The sequence below is a fragment of the Vipera ursinii genome, assembly GCF_947247035.1.
Source record: "Vipera ursinii genome assembly, chromosome: 1".
Lineage (NCBI taxonomy): Eukaryota > Metazoa > Chordata > Lepidosauria > Squamata > Viperidae > Vipera > Vipera ursinii.
This window is the reverse complement of record NC_139512.1, coordinates 128,586,825-128,606,239: the sequence shown is the minus strand read 5'-3', so window position 1 is coordinate 128,606,239 and position 19,415 is coordinate 128,586,825. Positions and strand designations below refer to the sequence as shown.

The following is a 19,415-nucleotide window of genomic DNA, read 5'->3' as shown; positions in this document are numbered from 1 at the left end:
TTGTGGGGTAAACTTTATCTTTCTCTTAAAAATCTTTTGGATGTTCCACCAAATTTTAATCCAAAAAGCTTTTATATTTCTACAAGTCCACCAAATATGAAAATAAGTAGCGTCCAAACTACCACATCTCCAACATTTGGGCTGTAAATTGGAATACATACAAGACAGCTTTTTAGGATCCAAATGCCATCTATAAAACATTTTATAAAATTTTCTGTTAAATTTTGGGCTTGAGTAAAATTTACTTTTCTACCCCAAATTACCTCCCAAACATCCAATGGGATCGGTTCTTGAATATTTTGAGCCCACTTTACCATGCAGTCTTTCACTAATTCCATTTCCGAATCCAATTCTATTAAAGCATTATAAATTCTCTTTATATGCGCTTGAGTTTGATCTTTAATCTGTTTTACCAAATTTTCATCCATCAGTGTCAAACCAACCTTCTGATCTAACTTCTACCTAGCTTGCAATTGGGTATACTGAAACCAAGACTGTACGATATTTTCTTGTTTTAACTCGGCTACCGATCTTAATTGCCAATCATTCCCTACCAATCTAAGTAATTGCTTATAAGAAATCATATCCAAATTCACACCCATAGATACACCCTCTATTGTGTGTCCAGGAATCCCCCAAATTGGTATTTTATAATTCAACTTATAATAATACTTTTTCCAAACACGCAATAAAACACTTCTTAAAATATGAGATTTAAAAGCCTTGTCAACTTTTTTTATCATAAATCAAATATGCATGCCACCCATACAATAAGTCCCATCTCTCAAGATAAAGTATACTTTTATTTGTTAAGTTAAGCCAATCACTGTTAAAACCACCACTTCATAATATAGTTTCAAATTAGGCACCTTAAGTCCTCCTCTTTCCCGTGTGTCTTGTAAAATCTTACGTTTAACTCTCGGTTTTTTCCCCGCCCAAATAAATTTATTAATACTTGTTGTTTCTCTGGTGTTAATCCCTGCTTATCTAGGTGCAAGCTGTTGGAGAAGATTTATTCTGTCTTTTTGTTTCCTTAGTTTTTTTACTGTCATTTTAATAGTATGTAAATACATGTGTCAATTGATTGCTGGTTTGTCTGAATGCAAGCTTCTAGGAATTTGTGTTTGTGTGTGTGTGTGTGTGTGTGTGTGTTTATGTGTGTGTGTGTGTGTGTGTGTTTGGTTTGGTCTAGAAGGCTCACAGTTTCCCAGGAGTTTGATAGAAAGGACCTGGAGTATGCTCTCGCTACTAAATCTGATAGAAGTAAAATCTTCCACTAAAATTTAGTTGCTCCAGATTTTAATGGAAGCAACACCTTCCCAGTGATTTTACATGACAAAGCTAGTACCAATCACGCCCTTTTTCCATCCCTTTAGAAATAAGGATATCTGTTCTTCATAGTGCCACAGTGGGCTCTTCTGTATGACATGGGCATTTGTCGTGTATCCCTAATTTAAAATACTGTTTATATCCTAAAGTTTCCATGCTGTCTCGGCTTTTTAAAGTTTTTGCCCTCTTTTCATGAAGACTTCTTAAATTTAACATGAAACTTTTTGTATTTGACGTGAAGTTTATATAATATCAGAGAAGTTTCTTTCATTTTGCATGATATCAATACGCAATATTTTTCAAGCATTGTTAATGTGTATGCACAGTTGGTTAACTTTTTTGTGCTCTTCCTTTAATAAATTTATAATACGTTTCTCTTCACATTTGGGAACATTGTATTTAAAATATGGATGAGAAAGCTAAGAAAAGGGGGTTTTTCCCTAAAATTTTAAGTGGGCACCTAGTTTTCATTGCTATGGCACATACACTTGCCAACTAGCAGATACAAATTCAGAATTCTTATCACTTTCTTAACTATTCTTACTTAACTATTCCATTAAAAGTTGACTCAGGCAAAAAAAGTTTTACAGGACCTCTCAGGGTTAGACTTTAACAAAATCTCTAGGGAGCATCCATTCCTTAGGTGTAGGCGGCTGTTAAGAATGCCATTGTGTCTATTTTGTGAAAGTACGGTCCCCTTACTGAATCTTCAAGATTGTGCTGTATTGTGAAAGACAATTCATAATGGCAGTTTCAGAATGACAGCTCTGACTCAGGCAAATTCATCTGACTCTAGGAATTACTTTTTTTTTTAAAGAACATTTCTAAATGTTTGGAAACAATTCCAGTGGGGAAGAGAGGAACTGGGTTTGCTGTACTCTTTGGCTGACTTATTCACTCAACTAACAAAGTCCTCTGGGTACTTTTTAAGACTGAGATGTTTTTAAAAAAAACAACAAAACTTCTGGTTTCTTTCCCACCACTTTCGTCAATGTAATTTTCTTCCATCTTTTCTGGTTGCTTTTTGGCCCAGGTTATGGAGATTTGCATTTGAACAGTTTAATTCTGTTTTTCCTGAAAGAAAAAACAACCAACCATCTTATCATTTCTAATATTAAATAATTACTTATTTGATCTCTTCTACATATTCCCCAAAAGACCTACTTCAGGCCTATGCTATCACCTTTCTGTTGAATTCTGCAGGCCCAAATTATTCAATAATGAAAACACTCCTGCTATCATTTTTTTTTTTTGGCAATTAGGGAAAACTGTGCCATGGTAAATGTCTACAGAGATTCTCAGTCATCCAGGGCATGGTTGTCCCAAACATTAAGGAAATGATTGGTCCATTAGTGGGGGAAAGTGGCAAGAAGGTGACAAGCAACAGGGAGAAAGCAGAACTGTTTAACTCGTTTTTCTTGCATTTGTCTTTACACAAAGACAGTCCAACGTATCAAAAACAGTACTATAAAAAAAACAATAGAAACACAAATTAAGATAGGCAAGAAAATGGTAAGTGAGCACCTGTCCAGCCTAGACGAATTCAAATCACCAGGACCAGATGGATTACACCCCAAGGTTCTAAAGGAACTGGCAGATGTGATCTCAGAACCACTGAACTATATCTTTCAAAGATCCTGGAGCACTGGGGAACTACCAGAGGACTGGAAAAGAGCTGATGTAGTTCCCATCTTCAAAAAAGAAAAAAAAATGGATCCAGGAAATTACAGACTTATCAGCCTGACCTCAATACCTGGGAAGATTCTGGAAAAGATAATCAAACAACGAATCAGCAAACACATAGAGGCAAACAAAGTCATTACCAAAAGCCAACATGGGTTTGTCAAAAACAGATCATGCCAGACAAATCTCATTGCACTCTTTGACCAAGTGACAAAATTAGTGGACCAGAGGAATGGTGTAGATATAATTTACTTGGACTTCAGTAAGGCATTTGATAAAGTAGATCACAACCTACTACTTGATAAGATAGAAAAATGTGGATTAGACAGTATCACCACCAGATGGATTGGTACCTGGCTGACTGGCCGTACTCAGCGTGTGATCCTCAATGGACCTGTATCTTCATGGAGGGAAGTGTGTAGTGGGATGCTCCAGGGCTCTGTTCTAGGCCCAGTGCTCTTCAACATCTTCATCAACAATTTGGATGAGGGGATAGATGGGGAACTCAAATTTGCAGATGACACCAAGCTGGCAGGAATAGCCAACACTCAGGAAGATAGGCTTAAGATACAGGAGGATCTGGACAGACTTGAACACTGGGCATTAGCTAACAAAATGAAATTCAGTGGTGAAAAAAGTAAGGTTCTACATTTACTGTAGATAACAAAAACCAGATGTACAGGTATAGTATAGGTGGTACCCTGCTCAATAGTAGTAACTGTGAGAGTCCTAGTGGACAATCACTTCAATATGACCCAGCAGTGTGCTGCAGCTGACAAAAAAGCCAACACAGTGCTAGGCTGCATTAACAGAGGGATAGAATCAAGATCACGTGAAGTATTAATATCACTTTACAATGCCTTGGTAAGGACACACTTGGAATACTGCATCCAGTTTTGGTCACCACGATGTAAAAAAGATGTTGAGACTCTAGAAAATATACAGAGAAGAGCAACAAAAATGATTAGGGGACTGGAGGCTAAAACATATAAGGAACGGCTGCTGGAATTGGGTATGTCTAGTTTAATGAAGAGAAGGACAAGGGGGGACATGATAGCAGTGTCACAAAGAAAAGGGAGTCAGGCTGTTCTCCAAAGCACCTGAAGGCAGGACAAGAAGCAATGGATGGAAACTAACCAAAGAGAGAAGCAACCCAGAACTAAGGAGAAACTTCCTGACAGAACAGTTAACCAGTGGAACAACCTGCTTCCAGAAGTGGTGAATGCTCCAACACTGGAAGTTTTAAAGAAGAGACTGGAAAGCCATTTGTCTGAAATGGTAGAGGGTTTCCTGCCTGAGCAGGGGGTTGGACTTGATGACCTCCAAGGTCCCTTCCATCATCATTATCATTATTACTGTTGTTGTTTTGTTGTTATTGTTATTGTTGTTGTTATTAAAAGGCAACTGGACTTTGTTTTTTTTCTTGAAGACATTTCGCTTCTCATCTAAGATGCTTCTTCATCTCTTGGTTGAAGAGCTGAAGAAGCTTCTTGAATGAGAAGTGAAACATCTCCAAGGAAAAAAAAACCAAGGCCAGTTGCCTTTTTAAAAACACTTTTGGTGCACCATTGGGGCAGGTCCCTGGGATAAGGGAGAATCAACGCAAATAAATTTAATGATGAAAGTGAGCTATTGCTGCTTATTGGAGGTAGCTGAATGCAAGAAAAAGAGTAAAATAGCCCTAGAATGAAGATGCACTTGGCTGCAGGCCATTAGCGTATATTCACATTTGAGAAATGGTATGACTCGTGTATGGGTTAGCGCAGGGGGAGGCAACCTTGGCTCTTTTATGACTCGTGGACTTCAACTCCCAGAAATTCTGGGAGTTGAAGTCCGTGAGTCATAAGAGAGCCAAGGTTGCCTACCCTGCTGAAGGAATCTTGCAGAATGCCTTAAAATACTTGCTGGTTGTGTTTAACGGGGCTGTTCAGTTTAATGGCTGTTTATTTAATCAATTAGCTAACTGAAAAGCAATATTGAAACACTTAGTATGATGGGCCTCCCTCTGAGGCTTGCACTGTAGGAACCTTTCTCCTTTTGAAAGTGTACTTGAACTCTAGTGGACAACACTGTCACATAGCTCTTCACATCTCCAGGGGATTTCTGTGCATCGTCATTAACTACAAACCAACAGGCAAACAAGTAATGCTACTTGCGTTTGTTGCTTCTGTTCCCTTTCACCTTTCTATTGGCCCTGAGGCAGCTGCCTGTGTGGTTGGGGCTATGATCTCCAGCAGATCTACTTAAGATGCTCACCTGGCACATAAGCCAAGGAGAATGGTGGTCCAGGAAGAAATAGGTGCTGCATGAGCTATTCCCAGATAAGAAGTATAACTGAGAATTAATTTCACAAAGGTGTCTTTTAAATTATCACTTCATAATTGTGGGCTAGTGAATGTCTAGGTCAGGGGTCGGCAACCTCGGCTCTTTTATGACTCGTGGACTTCAACTCCCAGAATTCCTGAGCCAGCATAGCTGGCTCAGGAATTCTGGGAGTTGAAGTCCACGAGTCATAAAAGAGCCGAGGTTGCCGACCCCTGGTCTAGGTGTAGACAGCCACATATGTGACTTTGGAGGAAACATGCCAGAATGGTTACAGAAGCAAAAATACATCCATCTTAATGTATCTTAACTTCCAAGGGTACAAGAGGAAGGGAGGGGAAAACACAAGTCAGACTTTCTACGGCCTGTATTAATACAGGTAATCCTTGACTTGCAACAGTTCAATTAGTGACTGTTCAAAGTTTCAACAGCACTAAAAAAAAGTAACTTATGACCATTTTTCACATTTATTGACCGTTGCAGCATCCCCATGGTCACATGATCAAAATTCAGACTCTTGGCAACTGACTCATATTTATGATCATGGGGTCATGTGATCCCCTTTTGCAACCTTATGACAAGCGTAGTCAGTGGGGAAGTCAGATTCACTTAACAGCTGTGGCACAAAAGGTCATAAAATGGAGCAAAATTCAGTTTAACGTCTCACTTAACAACATAAATTTGGGGCTCAATTGTGGTTGTAAGTAGAGGACTACCTGGAAAGGAGACTTCCAGTCAAACTTGTAGAGTCTGTTTCTTGACCTGATCTATCTCAAAGGTTGACACTAAGCCTCAAGTTTCTTTGTTGTGGAGGAAGACTTGGGCTGGTGGTTCATTCTTATGAAAAAAAGTTAACATCTGTTCACTTCAATTGAAACTGAGTCCATAATCGGAATTGCCAGATGACAAACCTTAAGTATTTTCAGATAAATTCAGATGCGTGTGTGTATGTGTATGTGTGCGCATGTGTGTGTGCCTTCAAATAAGTGTCGATTCCTGAAATTTCTTGGATAAATCCCTGCAGTTTTTTTGTCAAGGTTTTTCAAAAGTGATTTGCCCTTGCCTTCTTCCTAGGGCTGAGAGAGAGTGACTGGCCCAAGGTCACCTAGCTGGATTTGTGCCTAAGGCAGAGCTAGAAATCGCAGCCTCCCATTTTCTAACCTCGTGCCTTCATCATTACACCAAACTGGCTCAAATCCAGTTCTAGCTAAGTGGAAAATTCGGGTGTTTTATTTTTTCAGGGATAGGAATATAAGAGCAATTCCAAGGTTTTGAGAATATAGGGTGCATGGGTGGAAACTGCAAAAACCCTAAGAAAAGGCAATGCTCTTCCCAGTAGTGGAATCACAGTTATTGTTTGGTACATTGTGACTGTATGTGGATGGGCAACTTCTTCATTTTAACCTATAGGAGTTAATGTTCCTTTTGCTGATTTTTCCCCTTTGGTTGCTTGAAAGTATTTCTGTACTTTGTCATTATAAGAGCTTATAAAATTTAGGCCAATCTTCCCACAAGTCAGATGAGCATGTACAGACATTCAGAATCTGGGTAACAATAGGTCAAAAAAAATCACACTGCTGAATATTACTTCTCCAAGGAAGGAAGGAAGGAAGGAAGGAAGGAAGGAAGGAAGGAAGGAAGGAAGGAAGAAAGAAAGAAAGAAAGAAAGAAAGAAAGAAAGAAAGAAAGAAAGAAAGAAAGAAAGAAAGAAAGAAAGAAAGAGCCCATTATTTATGAAAGACATGGTATCTGAAGAGTTTTAATTAGGGCTAATACTTGAATAAACCCTTGAATTGATAATAATGAATACATGATGCAAACCTTATAAATAAAAAAACTCCTCTGAAATAAGCAGAATAATTTGGTTCAGAATAATTTGATCGTGCATAAATATTTTCAGTATTTTTCTTTCCTTAGGTAAAGCATAAAATTTGGCGAGCATACTGTAATTTTTAAAAAGTATACTGTCATCCATGTATCCCATCACGCATAAATCCTCAACCTAATGATTTAAAAATGAATGTGCAACTCAACTCCATGAGAAAAAAACCCTCAAAGAGCAAAAACAGCAGTGAGATTATATGTGTTCTGCCTTTACGTTTTGATACTGATGGCTTATTTATAACATGTAACTTATCTCTTGATGCTGAGGAATCAATTATTGATGTGCTTTTAAGACTCGGACCATAACTTGCTTGTGTTTCTGAGATGTTCTGAAAAAGATCTGTTTTTCTCCTTCACGTCTCTTGTGAGCATTTGTTCATACTTCATATGGAAAGCTCAATTTCTTAATGTATTTCTCACTGTGTTTTATGGTTTAATTTTTCTCCAGAGCCCAACTTCATTGCTGCCTATGACATTGGTTTGTTCACTTACTTCTTTTTCCGTGAGAATGCTGTAGAGCATGATTGTGGAAAAACAGTCTATTCTCGGGTGGCCAGAGTTTGTAAAAATGACGTTGGGGGCAGATTTTTGTTGGAAGATACATGGACAACTTTCATGAAGGCTCGGCTGAATTGTTCTCGTTCTGGAGAAATCCCTTTTTACTACAATGAACTGCAAAGCACATTTTATCTTCCTGAACAGGATCTGATCTATGGAGTATTCACAACCAATGTGTGAGTTTCTTATTTCTTTTGTGTTCCCACTCAGTTGTCTTTAATGCTTTGTTGTTGTTTTTTCCTATAATGCTATATTTATTTTAAGAAGTCAAGGATTTTTTTCTCCATAAACAATTACCGGTATCTTCAAACTGCCTGTGTGTGTTGTGTGTGTTTGTGTGTGTGTGTGTGTGAGAGAGAGAGAGAGGCGGTGGGGTGTGTGTGTCAATTGTCTTATATTTGCTGTGCCAATATCTTCAAATAACCCTTGCTGAAATGCATGGGTACTTGCAGAATAATCTAAAGATAAGCTGCGGCTTAAGAGGGCTTCCTTACTCAGTGAATGTAGCCCTTTCTGTAACATCTAAACAGGGCTTGGACTGGATGGGCTGGTTGCAATTACTGTGAGTAAATTAAAAATAAATTCAGAGAGAATGAGAATGTCTGTATACTACTAAAACCTTTCCTTCTATATCTTTTACCTGGGCGAAATGGTGCATCGTAGGGCAACAATTTTTGAACTACAGTACCTCAAATGGACTATGTAAGGGAGTTAGGAGGTTTCGCAATCTGATAAATAAGTAAAATTACAGAATGAGTCCAAAATCTGGAACACGTGACTCCTGAGGGAATGAAATTTGAGGAAGTTGTGGCTGCTAGTCAGGTGTTCCTCATTTTCAGTGTTCCAGGACAGTTTCTCAGACACTCTCACAATCCCTTGATTCCATCCCTACCTAGCAGCAGGAAGGGAGGAAGGAGGGAGAGAAAAAAAAGAGTAGAAGGACCTCTGCACACCCTTCCTGGGTCAATGCCACCTCCCCATGTACCTTTCCCAACTCATGCACCTCTTGCACACTTCCATGTACCCTCCCTGACTTTCACTGTCTCCCAGTCTGTGTGGCACCTCCTGCACATGCTCATACAGCACTCCTGATCCTGCTGACCCCCTGAATGCCTTCCTTAACCCATGCAACACCTCTTATGCATCCCAATGCACCATTCTCAACCCATGCCGCTTCGTCTTCGTCTTCCCTGATCTGTGCAGTAGCTCTTGCACACTTCCCAACCCGTGTCACTTACCTGAGTGCCCGTCCTGACTTACATAGCACCTCTAATAGACCCCTAGGGATTCAGTTATCTGAATCCAATTAGTTAGTATACTACTATCATGGCTGACTTCCATTAAAAACACATTTTATTTTATTTATTTTTATTTATTTTATTTTAATTCCATTTATATCCCGCCCTTCTCCGAAGACTCAGGGCGGCTTACAAGCTTAGCAGTAGCCTTCATTCTATGTATATGCCTGCTTATTAGGGCTTTTTCCCCCCCCAAGCGTCATTATTACAAAGTCAGCTTATTGCCCCCAACAATCTGGGTCCTCATTTTACCCACCTCGGAAGGATGGAAGGCTGAGTCAACCTTGAGCCTGGTGGGATGCGAACCTGCACTAATTGCAGGCAGCTGGTGTTACTTAAGGAGGCATTAGCCCACTGCTCCACCAAGGCTCTGTTGTCAGTTTCATATCAAGAGTCACCTTGTAGGGGAGATGGCCAGCATAAATAAATAAATAAATAAATAAATAAATAAATAAATAAATAAATAAATAAATAAATAAATAAATAAATAAATAATAAATAAATAAATAAATAAATAAATAAATAAATTTCAATTAAGAGAATTCTGAGTGAGTTTCTGTATCGAAGGGGAATGATTTAGAGCGGTGTTTTTCAGCCTCAGCAACATGAAGATGTGTGGACTTCAGCTCCTAGAATCCCTCAGCCAACATGCTATTTCAATGAACATGGACTCAGTGACTAATGAACATACATCCAGCATGCTGACTGGGGCATTCTGGGTATTGATGTCCACAGTCTTCAGGTTGCTGAGGTTGATTTATAGCCATTACCTAGAGTCAGAAAATGCAACTTTTCACGGCAAGGGATCACATTTACTTTTTGAAAGGCATGCTGTTTTCTAAAAAGTTATGTCTAAAACTGTTTTCCCCAAAGAGTGGTAGTAGGGCTAGGATAAAAACCACAGTTGATTTCCTTCACATTTGAATTTTGATGAAATCACATGCAGATTATAGGATAACTCTTTATGTATTTAATCAGTGTTCTCTTCTGTCACTTTAACAAAGAATTTCTTCAGAACATTCTCAGTCTCTAGAGGCTGCAAGCGCAGTTTGTGGAAGCAGGTTGATTTTAGAGGGCAAAAGTTTAGCTACTTACATGTTAATACAGCAGTTGCTACCATCCTTGCTCTTCACTATTCATAATCTTAGTATATCTAGGAAAATGGTTCTTTGTGGACTGGGAAACTAAATTATATGGAGATACCAAATTTCAGGTGATTTGCTCAAGAAGTGTAGTTGCATAAAGATGTTGAGAATCCTGAGAACACAATCTTCCTCACTCCAAGTATGGGCACTGCTTATGGTTCCCTAAGACAATGTTAGTATTGGGGGGGGGGAAGCAATGCCAACAACCAGAGCATAGAACAACTCAAAGAGGTAGTGGAAGATCAGAAGATGTGGAGAGACCTGGCCCATAGAATCTCCAAGAGTCAGACACAGCTGAATGGATAACATCATCATCGTTAAAAAAAGCAAATATTTTAATCGCAATAATGCTTAGCCACTCAGTAAGATGGTTTGAAATGCTTTGCACACTGTAACACTACAATACTTTTATACTTCTGTATGTCTTTTTCACATGAAATTTTGGAGTGTTTGAATCGGCAGAATATCTGTTTCTGAATCAGTTGTTTTCCGGTAGGCATCCTTGTTTATTGTTCAGGCTCCAGTTCTGCATTTTACAGCCCACAACTGCTTTGCATGCTGACAGAGTTGTCACTCGGCCCAATATGCCAGATCCAAAGACATAAAACTGTTGAATCATCCAAACATGAACTTCTGCTATGAAATGTGCTGCAAAACATTCAGCGGCTTGGTTTAGAAACCCCATTCCAGCCTCTAACCTTGCACAGGGTTTGGGGTTTTTTTTTAGACTATTATTTTGCTTCTTCTCTTGTGCCTGAAGGCGTTAAGTTGTCATTTGTCATTAGCACTGTCTAAAGAACGGCCTTCTGTGAACACGCCACATGTCAGTAACACTTAGGCTGGAATGAAGAAAGGTTCATCATCATGCAGTGCTTTGAAAAGTTCACAGCCAACTGCTGCATTGCTCAGTGGAATGGGAGGATGGCTGGGAGAGGAAAACAAGCCTGCAAACTTACTCTTTTAGCAACTGCTTTTGCTTTGGAAAGAACAAAAAGGGATCTTTTGTTCAGGTACAGATCAAGAAAGTTCTTAAGATGTTTTGATGATCCTGGAGGAGTCTTCCTAAAAGTGTGGTCTAACCCCTTTGAGATGAATGTTAGACTCATAAGCCGTTCCTGCAGCACGTGCTGGATGTTGCTAGGATACTAAATCAAACATCACACAAACTGCATTCATGCTTCTTAACATGGGTAAAGAATAATAGAAGGGGATGTTTACATTGTTCCCCCATTTCATAGGATCTCTTTCTCTTTCCTTTTGACAGGACCGGGAGGGTCCTTTTTAAATATTTTGCCCAAATACTTGTTTCCTGCGTAAAATCTCACAACCTGGAATGCAGTTGTTCCCACTAGTAAAACATTACCAGTTTAGCAGAAATTTGTTCTTTTCATAGAAGTCCGAATTATTTCCAGTGGTGACACAATATGAAAAGCAATCATTCAGATATTTGCACAGCAGGATGACATGCCTTTCATAGGGTTTTGAAAGGGCCTTCTGTATTTTTAGACACTTTTTAAAAACGATTTTGAACTCCGTGATTCCTCCTTGTCCTCTTTTTCCCTACTACTTAAAATAACACAGAAATGATTTGAATCCTCAGTTCGGCTCTACAAGTACTTTGTCTTAAATTGATACTCTCCAGATGATAAAATCTCAGTGTCAGCTCTTTGGTAGATTGCATTTGTATAAGGATAGCATATCTCAAATACATTGAAAAGAGAGAATGAAGAGAATATTATGTGGAAAAGTTAAAACAGACCCAGCACAATTGAAAACTCATGTCAAATATTTTGTTTGGCTTTCTCACCTACACTTGTATTTCAGCTGTTAGTTCCAATCTAGTCTTAAACCTCAAAAATGCACTTACACTAAGTGGTTTCCTTTTCCAACTATTAATCTGATAATGATTGACATGTGCATTAAACAAAGGCCACAAATAAGTGACTGCACTTCTTGATTTTAATGGATCGACATTAAGGGAAACTAAATGCATATACCTGGGGATATAAATATATTGTGAAAGCCCTCATTTCTTTAAAGGGTTGCTACTCCTTTTAGTTAGCAAAGGAAGAAGTAAGGTTCCGTAGGGATTTTGTTTTGAAGTCATTTGGATATTGAAAAATCTATACTAGAAACTTTTTGAATGTACAAAATATACAGGAACATTTAGTGAAGAATGGGATAACCTGGGAATAATCAAAACAATATTTTAGGAGACTTGGTATCCAATAAGGCTTTTGCTAAGATTTGGTTTGCTTCAGAGTTTGGCTTCAGTAGATCATATTCTAGGTCTTTGGCATGTGTTCAGCTGCTTCTTCCCAAAAGTTACGTATTCTGAAGTTCTGATAGATAACTATAGTATTAGGTAAAAGATTAGACAAGTTCTGATTTCCCTATTCTTGACATGTCTTGAGCCTCTTATGCAAATAGAATGGCTGCTTTAATAGATGCGGCTGGACTTCGTCAGAGGGTGAATTAATATATTGCAGTGGAACCTGTGGAGCTTAAAATTAAATCTCACCTTGAAAAATAAACTAGAGGTTTAAAAATTAAGCCCACTTACCACCAGTCAGGATTGATGGGGTATCAGTATTAATGTTCCTTGTGAATTAAACTGTGTGTGACTTTCCGTGTCAAAATTGCTTTTCCCAGTCTTAAATCACATGAGGTGTTCAAGAGGGACTTTTCAACATTTCCTAATTGTCACCTTATCCATGTAGATTCTTTTCACCCCTTCTGAGGCCTGTAGCCTTGTGTGCTGCTTCTTGGCAATCTATGTGCCATTTATTTTTCTGAGATTTGATGTCTGTTATGATGAAAGTCTCAGTGCTCCAAAGATTAAATTGATTTTCTTCCTTTCTCTTCCCTTCTGTCCTTGTGTCTAGAAACAGTATTGCTGCTTCAGCAGTGTGTGCCTTCAATCTCAGTGCTATTACACAAGCCTTTAATGGACCTTTCCGATACCAGGAGAATCCAAGATCTGCATGGCTCCCAACAATCAACCCAATTCCAAATTTTCAGGTATTTTAGGACAATTTCAACTCACTCAGAACTTCTTCTGTTTCATCTGTGGTAAAACATTCTAATCAATCAGTCTTGTATGTTGACTAGTGTATCAAGTTTGGACATAAGGAATTCAAATTTATGTAGGTAGGTGGCATGTGTGAATTAGCTGATAGGAACAGAAGCCTTAATCTGACTGTATATAAAAGAGTAATAAGAGTGATGCTACTTGTGCCATTTCTTTGCTTAATATAGCCAGGAAGAAGGATTACAGGAGATATTATTCACGTATGTGTCTATTTATCTGTTAGGTTTATATCTCCTTTTTCTTTAGGAGTTTGAGCTGACATAAACAGGATTCCCAGTTCTATTTTCATTTCCGTAACATTACTTTGAAGCTGATTAAACATAAAGATAGTGGCTAGCCAAAAGTCATCCAGTGATCTTTGACAATCAAGTGTAGGCTTCGGTTTCGCAATCCTGAATCTTACAATGACACCTAAATGTTTTAGCAGTAAGGAAAGATATACATTATTTTCCTGTGTTAGCATTGTCCATTTCCAAGATTATTTTTTTTGGCAGTAAACCTTCAATTCTATTCAGTACAATACAATTCAGTTTATTGAATATGGAGGCTGACTGACTCCCAAAAAACTTGGGGCAATTTACAATATTTAAAAGACCGCATAATTGAAAAGGGAGCATGACACCTATACAAAAACACATAAATGGCCTATAGGAAAAAAATTGCCATCACAATTTTGTTCTACAAACACTCTAACCCCAGGCTAAGAACAAATCCAGGTACTTCTTCTTTCATGTCTAGATCAAACTTTAAACTTCCAGAATGAAGCCACCTTTGTTGTTGGCCAAAAATAAGTCATTATTGGTACATGTTTCTGGTAGCAGCCAACATACCAGCAGACGGGCCGGGCTCTGCGTCTCTCCACATTCACATAGACTGTTGTTATCCACTAAAAACCTCCACTTGAGCATATTGGTTGTATATTTAGGCATTCCAACTCTCAACCTATTTCAGGGTCCTCCAGGTAGTATAAGGGAGGTCACCCATATCCTCCTTTAATCTTATTCCTTGCTCGATGGTCTCCTTCCTCCATCTTTTAAGTCAGTTTTGACAAAGCCAGGTTTTAAGAGACTTCAAGAGTGGAAACCATGTTTTATCTCCAGAGGGTGCTGTTCCAAAGGTTTCCTCAGCTCTGTGATATGACTATTTAATTGAAGTGACCAAGTGTCTACCCATTCTGCCTGCGTGTACCACTGCATTGTATTTATCAGGTCACTTTGCATATGTGAGGATTCTGGTAACTCAGCGTTGCCAGTTATTGCCAAGGTTGTGTTTCAGCAGAAGACCCACAGCTGACCTGTTATCAACTGTATGCCTGCTGCTCTATCCCTGCCTGCTGCCTGCCTTGTGGAGGGTGGTTGCAGACAATTGCTTGTTGATTCCATTCCTGTTTTTTATGCTAGATACCTGTCAGATACCAGTTCACTGTTGGTGTGTTATGTTACATTCTCCCAACTTAAGTAGCATTGAGGAATATTTTGGACATTCTGTAGTCCTTTTAAAAGAATAAAATTTGCACTGCAAAAGAAGTATGAGAAGATTACAAAGCCAAGCTGGGAATCTTATAAAAAGGAATGTAATAATGGTAGGTAACAGGATTTTTTTGTAAAAAAAAATAGAGAAAGTTTCAAGTAGAGAAGAAGCAGAAGGTCAGTGAAGCCTTCAGGAGATGACAAAGATAAGATACTGGCTGGAAAAAAAATTATTGGAGAAAAAATTAATTCCTCACATGCTTTCAAGCAGGACATTTAATATGAAAATGTGAGCAATTGAAAAATGCACAAGCAATTTTTTTGGTACACACAACCAATGTCATTAAGGTTTAAGAACTAAAATACAATCCTGTAGTTAAAAACATCCTTAGCCGTGTGTGTGTGTGTGTGTGTGTGTGTGTTTCAGAGATCAGATGTGTAGGGTAAGGAGATTAGGGATAACACTGAAATTGCCTTCATAAACAAAAGGTACTTACCAATGAGTGACAGAACAATTTATTCAAGAATATTTTAGGAAAACTTTAAAATAATTAAGTTAAATAATACGAGACTAAATACCTTTGTTCCTTTCTTTTTGTTCTTCAGTGTGGAGTATTGAATGATGATGGCCCCAATGAGAATCTAACAGAAAGGATCCTGCAGGATGCTCAGCGCTTGTTCCTAATGAATGATGTGGTGCAACCTGTCTCTGTGGATCCATATGTTACTCAGGACAACATCCGTTTTTCCAAATTAGTGGTTGACATTGTTCAGGGCAAGGATACACTCTATCATGTGATGTACATTGGGACAGGTGAGTGTGCTTGGTACCAGAGGAGCTTTTCTTATCTTCCATTGGTTCAGATGATCATCTAAATTCTACACTGAGGGTTTTCAAAAATGGTATGAAAATTGGCCTTTCCTTATAACAATATCAATAGCACTTAGAGTTATATACTGCTTTGCAGTGGTTTACAGAGTCAGCCTATTGCCCCCAACAATCTGGGTCCTCATTTTACCGATCTCAGAAGGCTGAGTCAACCTTAAGCTGGTCAGGATCGAACAGTGGGCTGACTTAGCCTGCAATACTGCATTCTAACCACTGCGCCACCCTGGCTCCTATGAGTATGAGTACTAGCCTTATGAGTAGGATATAAACCAAACAAGAATAAGAGCTGATTTTAAGAAGCAATGAATCCTGAATGCAACATATAACCTTAGTATAACAGTTACCCAGGATTCTAGGGACCTTATTTTTTAGATTATTTAGATCACCTTTTGTGACCTCCTGACAAGCAAAGTCAACGGGGAAACCAGATACGTTTAACAACCAGGTTTCTAACTTATCAACTGCAGTGATTCACTTAACAATTGTGGCAAGAAAGGTCGTAAAATGGGGCAAAACACACTCAACAAATGTCTCACTTAACAGAAATTGTGGTCGTAAGTTGAGGACTACCTGTATATAGCAAGAGCATGTCTGATGGATTATTGCAATAGTAGTAGTAGCAAGTAGTTACACTTGCCTCATTGTATTAAGCTGTCTCATGAAGTAGTATGGATACCTCCTCCCCTGCCCTTTCCTTCATGGATATCTTCAGATAGAGGCTGGATCAGTCCAAACGTTATAGCAGATCCTGTATCAAGCAGGGATTGAATCCGGGTCCCCCCCTCCCCTTTCACTACATCTGTGATTCATTTCCACCAAAATTATGGTTGTATTCCTGCAGTTTAGCTTGTCCCATTTTTTTTCATTTCTAGCCTCCCTTTTGAAAGAAATACACCTCTCCAAAAGTAAGTAGAGCCTCTACCAAGGGCTAATGGAGAAGAGACCTACTATAAACAAAAACAGACTCACCTGATATTTTCCCAAATGGGATTTTTATGAACAACAAAGGTTTTCTGAATACAAGTTCAATTTTAGAAGAGAGAGCAAATAGATAGCAAGGTACTTGGGTAGATATACACAGTGTAAACATCTCTGTGTTGTAAACTTTCTTGTACATACACCCAGGCTCTCAGATAAGGAATGTTAAATAGCTTTGCACTTGGATAGCAATTTAGGTAAAAGCATAGACAGTTTATAGATTGTAAGAAGGATATTTGTGCTATTAGGAATATAGGAATTAAGGTAACATTTTGGTGATTTTTCAGTATTCAACAGTTGGTAGAAACTTAATTCATTAGTCATACTGGCTGAGGTTTTGGGAATTCTAATTCAAAATACATATGGAGCACTAAATTGCCTGGGTTTAATATAATCCTGCTTGGTTTAACTTAATATTATCTATTCTAATTGGCAAAAACTCTCCAGTGTATTAGGTAAAGATCTCTGCCATCACTGATTCTTTTTCCCCCCAGCAATCAAACTTGGACCTGCAAAGCATGCATTTTGCCATGTCTTCTGTATCTCCCTTTAACTAAAACATGCATACCATACAGATAAACATTTACATAAAAATCCACATACATATACTGTACCTCTCCTCTATTGGTACATGCGTACACTTAAATTGATTCTTGAAAACCACAGAAACATTTTCAATTTCTCTGAATTTAAATTTATTTTAATGTAGTGATTAGTAGAAAGGCTTCCATGTCCTTAATAGTTGCTAATTTAGATTGTTGGGTAGTTGTACTTTCTGTAGTTCACCTACTTCTGGTGTAATCAGTGAAAGTGCCTTAGTCATGTGACACTTGTTATTATGCTTTAAGTACTAGATTGATCTTCCCTGTTGGCCTTTTTTTAAGATAAAAGAACCTGGAAAAGTCCATGAAGTATCATAAAAGAATTGACTTTTGTTACAGAATTCAACAAAACGTTTTGGCTAATCATAATTTATGCTGTGGCTCTGTTTAAAAAAAATGATTATATATTAAGAGAAAGTTGATTTTATGTTAGGATAAATGGGTCCTCTAAGTACTACTATAATTTACTCCATGATACACAATAGGATCTCGGAGTCCTAGTGGACAATCACTTAAATATGAGCCAGCAGCAGTATGCTGCAGCTGCCAAAAAATCCAACACAGTGCTAGGCTACATTAACAGAGGGATAGAACTGTTAATACCACTTTACAATGCCTTGGTAAGGCCACACTTGGAATACTGCAACCAGTTTTGGTCACCATGATGTAAAAAAGATGTTAAGACTCTAGAAAGACTACAGAGAAGAGCAACAAAGATGATCAGGGGACTGGATGCTAAAACATATAAGGAATGGTTGCTGGAATTGGGTATGTCTAGTTTAATGAAGAGAAGGATGAGGGGTGACATGATAGCAGTCTTCCAATATCTCAAGGATTGCCACAAAGAAGAGGGAGTCAAGCTATTCAGTAAGGCATTCGATAAAGTAGATCACAAACTACTACTTGATAAGATAGAAACGTGGGTTAGACAGCATCACCACCAGATGGATTTGTAGCTGGATGACCGGCTGTACACAGCGTGTGGTCCTCAATGGAACTACATCTACATGGAAGGAAGTGTGTAGTGGGGTGCCCCAGGGCTCTGTTCTGGGCCAGTGCTCTTCAACATCTTCATTAATGATTTGGACGAGGGGATAGATGGGGAACTCATCAAATCTGCAGACGACACCAAGCTGGCAGGAATACCCAACACTCCAGAAGACAGACTTAAGATACAGGAGGATCTGGACCGACTTGAACACTGGGCACTATCTAACAAAATGAAATTCAATGGCGAAAAAAGTAAGGTTCTACATTTAGGCAACAAAAACCAAATGTACAGGTATAGTATAGGGGGTACCTTGCTTAATAGTAGTAACTCTGAGAGGGATCTCGGAGTCCTAGTGGACAATCACTTCAATATGAGCCAGCAGCTGCCAAAAAAGCCAACACAGTGCTAGGCTGCATTAACAGAGGGATAGAAGTGTTAATACCACTTTATAATCCCTTGGTAAGGCTACACTTAGAATACTGCATCCAGTTTTGGTCACCATGATGTAAAAGAGATGTTGAGACTGGAAAGAGTACAGAGAAGTGCAACAAAGATGACTAGAGGTCTGGAGGCTAAAACATATAAGGAACGGCTGCTGGAATTGGGTATGTTTACTGAAAAGAAGGACTAGGGGTGACATGATAGCAGTGTTCCAGTATCTCAGGGGCTGCCACAAAGAAGAGGGAGGCAAGCTATTCTCCAAAGCGCCCAAAGGCAGGACAAGAAGCAACGGATGGAAACTAATCAAGGAGAGAAGCAACCTAGAACTAAGGAGAAACTTCAACTTTACTACTATTATTATTATTCTCCAAAGCACCTCAAGGCAGACCAAGAAGCAATGGATGGAAATTAATCAAAGAGAGAAGCAACCTAGAACTAAGGAGAAATTTCCTACGGTTAGAACAATTAACCAATGGAACAACCTGCCTCCAGAAGCGGTGAATGCTCCAACACTGGAAATTTTTAAGAAGAGACTGGACAGCCATTTGTCTGAAATGGTATAAGGTTTCCTGCCTGAACAGGGGGTTGGTCTAGATGACCTCAAAGGTCCCTTCCAATTTTTTTATTATTATTATTTTCTGGAGTTGGGAAAGTCATACTGTGTTCGTATGATAACAGAGTGCTTTCTAAACATGTGAAACTACAAGTAGTCTTCACTAGAGCATTTTTTTAGAA

General features: G+C 38.6%; 1 protein-coding gene across 1 annotated transcript in view; it reads left to right on the top strand.

The window, feature by feature from the left end:
• The window catches only part of SEMA5B (semaphorin 5B), a 207,882-nt gene that overhangs the window by 88,269 nt on the left and 100,198 nt on the right, over positions 1-19,415 (top strand). The window contains exons 7-9 of the mRNA XM_083349852.1: positions 7,667-7,952; positions 13,105-13,240; positions 15,386-15,593. Coding sequence (XP_083205978.1) covers positions 7,667-7,952; positions 13,105-13,240; positions 15,386-15,593 — 630 coding nt within the window. The remainder of the gene's footprint in view (positions 1-7,666; positions 7,953-13,104; positions 13,241-15,385; positions 15,594-19,415) is intronic.